Here is a 10,939-nt window from a genome sequence, read left to right as displayed (position 1 = left end):
GAAAATCAAGAGGTATTGGAAGAACACTTTAGAGACATTAATCCTCGACCAATCTCAAGCGAAAGACCACCACAAATACCCATGGATAGGAAATGAAGGTCCAACCATGCGTAGGCTGAAATGGCTTAGATGAATCGAGAATCCAATCATGATGAGAAAGATGTGTGGAAAAGTGAAATCTTCATCAAGATGGTTGAAGACAACAACTTAATGCTTGGGAGGATGGTGGGTAGTTAGGTAAACACATTGAAGCAAATGGTGAAGAAAATGACTTTTGGATGAAGGAGCTATGACCAATTTTGAAATTCAGCTTGAAGGGGGCAAGAACACCTTAAGGAAGCAAGAAAACAAGATGGAAGTGAAAGGATGCAAGAAGACTCGAGCTCAAGCATGCAACAAATAAGAATCAAAATAGATATCTATTTCTAAGCAACCAAGAAGCAAAAGTATCTATAAAGCTTTTAAAAGATTGAAAAGCAAAGGAAAGTGACTAAAAGGCACAAAACTATTTTTTATTTGATTATTTCAAACATTTATTTCTAGCCTAATAAAGTAATTTAATTAAATACTTTTTGACTTCCTCTTTTAAAGATTTTGCCCCATGATCCCTTCACCCATGCCTATAATTAATTATATAGCGAGCCTAGAGCATTTTACATACTCTAGGCTTCAGAAGTCATAACAAGCTAGAATTATATAAAAATTTTCCCAAACTTAAGCTAGCAGTTAGGGCTTGTCATGCACTATCTCATGTACATGTAAGTGGTCGACATACACTTAAGACATCCACCTCTCAGGCATAGCCTACGTAATGTCGTTCTATCCTCTTAGAAATCTGACATTACCACCTAGTACACTAAAGGTTCACCGCGATATGAAAGCAAGGTGCACAAACCCAATGAGTGGGTAAGACAATCCTGTGGATGAGTGGAGCATCTCAATCTGGTACGACATACTGATAGATGGAGAGTGATGTGATAAATAGAATATCACCAAGTCGTACGAACTTGGACAATCCTACGGGTGGTGTAATAACTCCATATGATGCAAAGTCCAGCCCATGCTCTAGCTCCCAACATCCCCATCACCATATGATGATTGGGTCTATGCTATAAAGAACACCGGTTGTAGCTATCGTTACGAAAGGTACCAACAGAATAGTAAGATGGTGCGGTCTTGTGTGTCATGTCCATGGATGGAATGATATCGTTGATATTGTAATTGGCCAACGCATTAGATTTGAAATAGATAACCGGTCGATTTGTAAAGAGAACTCACACAAAACACTCACATGTGCGATTAGTAACCATGTGTCCAAAATATAAAATAAATAAATCATCGAAAAATGAAATTGTATGGAATAAAAGTCCATGGAAAAAGTTAAGGCCTTGTACATCTTATTACTATGGATATCTTTTGGAAGCCCATGTACTTAAAACACATTATCAATGAACTGATGTACATAATTCCTGCTAGTATGGACCTATAGAATTGACATCTCTTATCACTATAGATATTTTGTGGACACCCATGTACTTCAAACACAATATCAATGAACAGACAAACCTAAGATGTTTAAATGTTGTGTCTTGGTGGATCAAAATGTGCATGCTTAGGAAGCTTATCAACCATGGCTTACAAAGCAAACTTCTGATGAATCCACGGCTATGTACCGATTTTCCCTCAGGCATGGGTAGTAGCTACAACAAATCAAGAAGCTTGCCTCCTCCCCCCCCCCCTAAACACCTGCCCCCCCCCCAAAAAAAAAGAGAGGAAAAAAGAACACTTAGCCTTTATAGTCCCTTCCACAAAGAAGAAAGAATTCCTTGTATCTTTGAAATCTTGCATGTGGAATCAGAATGTCCTAGAACCACAATAGTACACTCTGTAACGAAACTCCAAATGATCTTGGCGGAATTGGAGGTATGACTATTGTCTTAGAATTAAGCTTTGAAGGTACCCAATTTGTAGAAGCAGTACGATACAATAAGCATGCCAACCTCATTTTTTTCTCTTCTTTCGAAGTCAAAGTCATAAGATTGTACTCAAACAACCTTTTCTCCTTGGGTGATAATTCAGCTGTAAGAGAAAGTGATAAGGACTATGAAGTTAATATTAACCCTAATATTGACCCTGCATAAATATTGATGTCATTTCTACAAGGCATGTGGCTTGGAAGCGTTTCATGTCCATACACATGGTATGTCTATTGGAAATGAAGGATAGAATCACTCTAACCTCACAATCTATGCGGAATAGGAACAGCTTCATCTCACGCTCTCAATGATGCAGACCACGTAAGAGAACTTCACTCAAATGATAAAGTGTAGACATCATATACAAGAGAGAGAATATGAGAGAACTCAGATGTATTCCTCCACCAAATAGTGGGCAAAACCAAGCTCAGAGTGAGCACAAGATATCCAGCAAGGGGATGGTCAAGATTTGGAACTCGCCTAGTAGACTACTCTTGGCTTCTATGGAACTAAGGCTGAGGCCTATTTTGGCCCCAATTGACCCCCCCCTAGGCAGCCTATTTAAAGCGCTGCCAAGGGGTCCAGTAGAGCTTGCTACTCTTACCCTTTAAGGCTGCCTTCCAGCCTTCTTTGCTTCTGTCCTGCAGCCCAAAAATGTCCCTTATCCCTCTCCAGAATCATATGTTCCTATGATCCAATGCACGTCCCACACTCTCAGGTGGGTGTATTGACCTATAACACCCCCTCTCAATGACACAACTATGGGCCAATACCCATGCGTTGAATGAGGTGCTCCATTTGCTCGCATGGGAGAGCCTTTGTGACGTCGAAAAGGTTGTTGGCGGTTAGACACAACTTCAAGACGTCGTCAATGATGAGCTCCCATACGAAGTGGTAATGGACTTTGATGTGCTTCGTCTGTGCATAAATGATGGCTATGTAACTTTGGTTGTTGCACATGACCACCATCACCGCCTCCTCAATCACGTCCATATCCTCAAGCATTCCATGTTGTCTCTCATCCTGCAGTGCACGCAACTTGATACTACGCTTCTATAGAAGAAAGGGCTTGTTTCTTGCTCAACCAAGAAATGGACCCTAACGCAAGCACAAAACAATACCTTGAAATCGAACGCCTAGTGTTGCGGTCACCTGCCCAATCTGAGTCACAGAATCCGCCTAAATCCATGTGGTGTATGTAATCCTGTATGTGCAAGTGCCCTTCAAATACCTCAGCACCCATCGACCTACCTTCTAGTGATTCGCTCTGGCTTTTGCAGAGAATCGCCACAATAGCCTAATGGCAAAGGAGATGTTTGGCTTGGTGTTGGTTAGATAAAGCAGACTGCCCACCAACTATCGATACCTTACTAGATATGAAGAGTCATGAATGCTACTCGACCTCCATTGGTGTCGCAACATCCTTGCAGTCCTCCATCTCGAACCGCTTCAGTATCTCCCAACAATCTCTCTTGTGAGATGAAGAGGCTATCCTTGTTTTGCTTGACTTCGATCCCAAGAAAGTAGTGGAGAGATACCAAGTCTGTTATCTCAAACTCCTTCATGAGCAACTTCTTGACCTGAGAGATCTTCGTGGTATGGTCATTGGTAAGGATAACATCGTCCACGTATAGGATTAGAAACCAGCCTTTGACCCTCCTCTGAATAGAGATAGAGCTTCGCATTTGATGGGCTTCAATTCAACCCTATCTTCGAGAAGAATACATTGATGCGTTGGTACCACGCTCTTGGGGCCTGTTTCACAACCCGTACAACGCCTTCTTTAGTTTGCATACCTTTGAAGTAGACCTTGGAACCTGAAAATCGGGTGGTTGATCAACATAGATCTCCTCTAGGTTCCGTTCAAGAATGCTGGCTTCGCGTCCATCTAGAATATGAACAAACCGTGATGGACCATCCGGGCTGTGGGGGCAAAGGTCTCATTGAAGTCAAGTGCCTCTAAATGAGCATAGCCTTTAACCACCAATCTTGTATATTTGTCCAAGGTCCCATCAGAGTTGAACTTCAGCTTGTACATCCACTTGGTACCTATTACCTTCCGCTTGTAGGGTTTGGCCACTAAGTCTCACGTGTTAATGGCATCCATCTCTGCCTTCATGGCAGCCTACCACTCCAATATTTCTTTGGTCTCCTCAAAGATCCATGGCTCATGGAGCTGAGCCAACCATGGCGAAGTTAGCTAAGGGTGCAAACACATTGTGTCATTACCGTCGAACTCCATAACATGTTTGTGACTCGAGAATCCTGCAAGGTCTTTAGATACCACGTCGATAACTTCCTATCACCGAATGTTGACTTGGGGGGTGGGGGAGGGGGTGGGGTGGCTCTGGTGCATTTGGCTCTTCCTCTAGTTCCTCTCGTTCCTCGAATTCTTCAATCGCTCGTACCTCTGTAATTGTCAACTTGGGTGTAGAAGCTTTGGGAGCTTTGATGACCTCTTCTTATGCCTTACTTATCAATATCTATTTCTTCACAAGGTTGAAGTCGGGGTATGCCTTAGATTCTTCACTATAAAAGACAAAGACGTACTTCTTGCTCTTGGAATCCAACTTTGTCTTGTCGTCTTTATGCACATGTATGAATGCATCAAATGTGAACTTCAGTGTTGATTGCTTCACCGGAGTAAGCTTTGTAGAGATCTCTCCCTCTGATCATGGTCAATCCCATCTTTGTAACCGTTCGGTGCTTTCGCTCAGCAACCCCATTCTGCTGTTAACGTGCGAGCAAAAGTAAGCTAATGCTAGATCCCATGCTTCCTGGAAAAACTGTTGAACTGTGTGGAGGTGAACTCCCCCCCTCGATCAATGCGGAATGCTTTGACATCCTTCCCTATTTCCTTCTCTACCTTGGCCTTCCATTCTTTGAATTTCTCAAATGCCTGAGACTTCTTGGCCAGGTAGTATATCCAAGTCATCTGACTAAAGTCGTCCATAAATAGAAGAGAATACCTGGACCCTACAAATGTTGGTTGACATTGGTCCACACATGTTGGAGTAGACCAACTCCAATGGCCCCTTAGCCTCAATGTAGCCTCTTATGGGAATTGCTCCCAGTGTTGCTTGCCCTCCAAGCAAGCTTGGCAGACTTTCTTTGCACGTTTGATAGGTGGAAGTCCCTCCACCATATTGGACTTTTGCATTTCTGTAAGAGTACCATAATTGACATGACCAAACCTCTCATGCCACATCTTGAAGTGCCCGTGATCCCCATCGGCCTTATGTTTGGAGTCCTTGGGCTTGCCCTTACCGAGCTTGTCCTTTGCTAGAAGTGCTTTATCATCATTCTTATTGTACAACTTCTCCCGGGCTTTCTCCTGTGGTAACAAGGGCCCAAGCTCTTCGAATGTCAGGGGCTTGGTCCTATCACCTATTGTCACAGAGGTGATGAATGCTGCACGGTTAACATCCCAAGTGTCATCAATGCCAGCTGACTAGAGTCCAACTTCTAACCAACTGATGCCAGTTGTTCTCTTACCACTTTGAAATTCGTCGAGTAGTCATGTATCGACATCCATATGCATATTGAAAAGCTGGTGCTAGAGAGTTAATATACCGGAAGTGTTATTTGTCTCGTACAAGTCCTTCCGAGTGGCCCACACCTCCACTGTCGTGTCAGCCATCTGAATATGAGGAATCACAAAGTCCAACGACATCCCTATGATTAAAGCCCAGGCCTGGGCATCTCTATCCTCCTATGCTTCGAGTTCATCTTTGTCCACTGGCATTAGAATCCTGGCCTTATGGTCTACAACATCCTCCGCGTTGGTGTCCACTCCTGTTGTGATCTTCCATAGCTTCATGCCCGCAAGGTGACTCCGAATCTTTACCTTCTAGATGCAGCTTCCCAAACTCTCCAAAGTTAGGGATGGTATAAGAGGGATGACTTTGACATGTCTGCTGCAAATTTCACACAGCAAAGAATCTCCAAATAGAGCGTGTGGTAGATTAATCGAGCTGAGAATCGTGTTCTGATAGCATGTTCGAAATGAAGGATAGAATCACTCTAACCTCACAACCTATGCGGAATAGGAACAGCTCCATCTCACACTCAATGATGCAGACCACGTTAAGACCTAACCTCACTCAAATGATAAAGTGCAGACAGCATATGCAAGAGAGAGAACTCAGATGTATTTCTCTACCAAATAGTGGGTAAAACCAAGCTCAGAGTGAGCACAAGATATCCAGCAAGGGGCTGGTCCAGATCTGGAACTCTCCTACTCCTGCTCCGTGCTGCCTCTCTATAGGCTTCTGTGAAACTGTGGCTGATGCTGAAATGAGGAGGAGAAGGGCCCTTTTTATAGGGGGCTGGAGGCCCCTTTGGCTGGCCTACTTTTGGGTTGGTTGGCAGGCTGACTGGCCGACTTGCTAGTCTGCCTATTTGGCCCAACCAACCCCCTCTATGCAGCCTATATAAAGGGCTGCCAGGGGGTCCAGTAGAGCTTGCTGCTCCTGCCCTTTGTGGCCTTCTTCCAGCCTTCTCTGCTCTGTCCTGCAGCCCAAAACTGTCCCTTATCTCTCCCCCTCACAATCATATGTTCCTATGATCCAATGCCCCTTTGTCCCCACAAATTGGGCGCTCACAGGTGGGTGCATTGATCTTTAACAATGTCTGACTCCAAAAAGCCAATACTACACTTCCTGCTTTAAAAGTGTTCTAAACTCCTTGGCAATCACATTTACAAGTGTCTAAAGAACACTATATCAATTGATCAAGGCAACCTTCACATCCTCAAAGCTTGCATGTGCTTCCTCATCACATCAGGATGCATACTGCTTTGAAGGGATCAGCAAGGGGGGACTCCCTCTTTGCAAAGGACCCATGTAAATCTTCCATATAAAGAGCCAAGACCTGATCATCCTTTCAATTGAGTGACATTATGGACATGGTCCATAATAGCCCAAGAGACTCGACTTCTTCGGCCATGACAATACAATTGTTAGCCTTAGCGCTAAATGCAAACCTTCCTACACCTGCCTGACATGTATGATGTGCTCCTGTTTGCCCTTGATGTCTATGAGCATTCTCCTAAAGATGGTTGAAAATGGAGGTCACAAAGACCCTTTCTCAAGGTCTACTACCTCCCAGGATTGTCCTAAGAAAGAAATGGCTTGCTGCTATTTTGAAGTGTTCTGCTGTTTGCTTTGCTGATGAGAGACTGAGTGGCAGAGATGACCTTTTACAGGCTCTATCCCATGCCCGTGTTGCACTCAGCCATGCTGGCTGGTCGATTACCACCTGCTTTCCATGCACCTACTATGCACCTGCCCGGTGCCTGCTGCTGCAGCAAGAGCCTACGATTGCCCCACAGCTGGTCCATACCTGCTCCATATAAGCCCCAAAAACTCCAAGCAAATGATGCCCTGTTCCAACTACCTGACTGCTCCCCTAACGGAATACAAACAGCTAACATGCCACATCATTCATAAAAGGAGGATGCATATGACTGTTTAAGCTAATGTTCTTATCTGGCAGATTTGCCTTTTAATCTCTGAACAAGGAGAGAACAAGAACCTGCCCCTTGAGCAGTCACGGCTATCCCAACAATACAATGTTGTGTGAGGTGCACCATGCTCAAAGTGGCAGGCAGCCTATGTGCCATAAAAGGCTCCCCATACCCAGCCGTCGTCAAATGAGGATTGCAGCTTGATGTCTCAAGTACCTGCAAGGTAAACATTGTACAGGTTGTAATTGCCACATTTTTTGCCATCTCTAGAAGGCACCCAGCTGGTTAAAGGCCCACTGTGCTGCCTGTCAACTGTAGGAGGGCTGCATCTCTGGTATTGCATTAGAAGGCAGGGAGTTGGCCTCATCAAGTTGCTACCCTAACAGGAGTGGCTAAATGCCACCTCAGCTATGCTACAATGAAACAGGGTCTGACAAAGCCCTCTCCATAGGCGATGCTTCAACAAAATGGCCTCCATGTTTGCTGCTGCAATGAACCGAACATCCCGCTTGTCACCAGTGCCATACGTAGTGGTATGATGAAGGTGCCCAGGAAGGAAGCCAGGTTGAAGTGAAAGGGGGATTCAAGCTATAGGGGTCCATATATGCCCGAAAGGTGGCTTGAAAGGTGGAACAGGGGCAAATTTAGAAATGGGCTAATATAGTAACACAAAAGAAAGTGTAAGAGATGGCTGAAAACTTTGGGATAAAGCCTAAGCCATTACAACAGATCTCATCAAGGACCATGAAATGGAACACTCATATTCTGGACAGGGTTCCGAGAGGGCTATGGAGACTACACATACCTTCCTTGCGTTTTGTTTTTTGTGATTGGCTCCTCATCTCCATGTGTCACCAACATGAGCATGCCTACTGCTTCATTGGAATGCCATCCCTGTCCACACACTGCAGGAGCAAGCCACACCTAAGAGGACTCAAAAAGAGGGCGAAAGGAAGGGAAGGGAAACAGGGCCAATGCGACAGATGGGTAAAACAATGGGAGCTTGTAACCACAGGGGAGGAAGAGGTTCCTTCTGCGAGAGCAGAAAAAGGTGGATAAGATCATAGGGAGAGGAACGAAAGGTGGTGAGAAAGATACACAGCTGTGTGGTATCACACACACCTTGAGGCCAGACAGCAGCATTCCAACCAAATCAGCCTGATGCCGAATATTGCAAGCATTCCCCCTTCTAATGGGCAGCTTGAAAAGCTTTCGCTGTTACAAAAATAAAAGAAGGGCAGGGCAGACCAAGTTTCTTTTGCTCATACTTGACATGCAGCCAGGGAAGGGGAAGCCTGTGAGAAATTGGCACATTCCCTACGAGCTATGCCCTGAAGCATTTAACATTTTTCAAGCAGCATTCCTCCCTTATCCCCTCTTTCTATTCTGCTCTCCCTCTCTCCTCCCTTAACAGTTTGTTAAAAGACAAGGGAGGGAGGAGGGAGGGGAGGGGGCAGGGCGGGGCATGCATGCTACATCATGATCTCTCTACATTTGACTTGGTTTTGAAGCAGGAAAACTATGTGCAAACCAACCATAAGGTGAGGAGAGGAGGAGGAAGAGGAAAGTAAGGTTAAAGAACCCACTTAGCAAGCCACACAAATTAGGGGAGAAAAACGAATCTGTTCTTCAGAAATATCATAAACTTTCGGTCTTCAATATATATCTGGATGTATCTGACATCCTGTCCAGAATCATCGCGTAAAGGTGGAAAAAAAATATGCACCTTTTAGCGTCATGATAGCCTTCCAAACGTCAACCCCATCATACATAGACATAGCAGGAATTAGCTTGCTATGAGATGCCCATTCATAGATCCCCTCAACTGTGATCTAGATGAGTAGACGCACGTACCCAGACTTTCATGAAAAATGTAAAATTAAAGATCATTCACCAAACACACAGCAAGGATAAGATGGTGAAAAAAAGCATCTCTAGCCAGCAAATGCTACAAGTTCTTTGGAATACGACACAAGGATGGAATAACAGCTTGCCAACTGAACCCCGTTGCACACCTCAATTACAACTTTCTGTGAGACAAAAGAAAGCACTTGTTACAGAATTAAACAATTGATCCGTAAATCAGAAAAAAAAGACGGGCACATGAATATACAAAAGTTTTCGCTTTCCAACTTTAGGTATAAGTCTAAATGTTGTCCAACTGCTGGCTGATAGGTACTCCAGCCAAACCCCAAGGTCCGTACGTTGAGCGCTTCGTTTCAAAGAAAACACTAAGGAATGAAGAACCACAAGTGCCTCGATGTTTTTGAACCGTTAACCTTACATTCCTTGCCATTACATATAGAAGCGCTAGCTTTTATCATCTTCAGATGATCTGGAGCGAGAGATATCGGCGATGCCTGCTCGTTCCGTGACTACGGCAGTGTGGCTCTGCAGAGAAATTGTTTGGGATTGGCAATTTGAAGCACTACTACAGAAATAATAATAATCGCTACTAGCTAAAAAGAAAGGAATCGACGGAAACAACAGTTTCTTAAAGAAGAGACAGGACTCACAGCGTTGGAATAATGCCATGCGATGCCACGAGAAACATTGAAAACCAGATTGGCGCCAAAGAAGACTGTGGCGATTCCTAATAAGCCAGTCACGCTTTTGTATGCGATGTCTGCTAATTTCGCCATTCCTGACACCCAAGGCCAAGCAGCAAGATGATTTTGATGATGGATTCCAACAAAGGACTCTGTAGTAATGCAAGTAGTATGTGATTGATTTGAAGAACCTGGGACTATATAGATTGAGAATTGTTGCAATGTCAAAGCCATAATTTCATCCAAAGGTTTAAGACGACAAAGCTATGGCTTTGAATATGAGATAGCTAGAATTGTGACTTGGAATAGGCAAGAGCAAATCTCCCAAGAGGAGAGGGAAAGGGCGCGTTGTGAAAGTGTGTGCTTGAAGTTGCATGGATTGGGATCGACTGTAGCAATTGCGGAGCTGCGGAGATATGTACACATGGACGGATGCAAAGCTATGAAAAAACAAGGATTTAGGAATTCCCGACAAACTAATTTTCTCCAAACCATTACTAAGACTGTATGCGTTCGCAAACTTGAGCTGGCTGCCTGTGCTCAAATTTTGCATGGATGTCTCCTACTTCCTGGCGGATGTAACCTTCTTAGTGGACCATGGGGGTGTGAGATTAACAAGATGAATTGCATTCAAAGGCCCTCTGTTGAAGATTCATGGAGTATTTCCTACAGTTACTTTAGTCATTGTTCTGCACATTTGCATTGACTACTTCACCCTAGAAGGACTAGGAAGTTCCTTTATACTCATCACCTCTCCACAATAATATGGTTCTTTCTCTATGATAAACCAACCTGTCCTTCTTACAAAAGGCATCAAAACTCCCTAATTCTTCTCCTTGTTTGTCCTAAATGATTGAGTTTTTTCTTGACTCATTCTCAACTTTGGTCTCTCATTCCTGTAACTTCTTCAGAGCCTGTGTATTTTGGCCAAACAATAAGCCCAAATG

At 44.0% G+C, this 10,939-nt stretch overlaps 1 protein-coding gene across 1 annotated transcript; it reads right to left on the bottom strand.

Moving 5' to 3' along the window:
• Nucleotides 1-9,278: 9,278 nt before the first annotated feature.
• Nucleotides 9,279-10,327, bottom strand: LOC147900761 (uncharacterized). The gene is made up of 3 exons (XM_087376322.1): nt 10,184-10,327; nt 9,960-10,087; nt 9,279-9,834 (listed from the first exon to the last, which is right to left on the bottom strand). The coding sequence occupies exons 1-3, from the start codon at nt 10,224-10,226 to the stop codon at nt 9,754-9,756; spliced, it is 252 nt and encodes an 83-aa protein (XP_087232448.1). The 5' UTR covers nt 10,227-10,327; the 3' UTR covers nt 9,279-9,753.
• Between the last annotated feature and the right edge of the window lie 612 nt (nt 10,328-10,939).

Source organism: Dipteris shenzhenensis, chromosome 6 (genome assembly GCF_047967505.1).
Source record: "Dipteris shenzhenensis isolate YYH24624 ecotype China chromosome 6, Dip_SZ_1.0, whole genome shotgun sequence".
NCBI classification, from domain to species: domain Eukaryota; kingdom Viridiplantae; phylum Streptophyta; class Polypodiopsida; order Gleicheniales; family Dipteridaceae; genus Dipteris; species Dipteris shenzhenensis.
The sequence above is the reverse complement of the archived record's forward strand: the minus strand, read 5'-3'. Positions and strand labels throughout refer to the sequence as shown.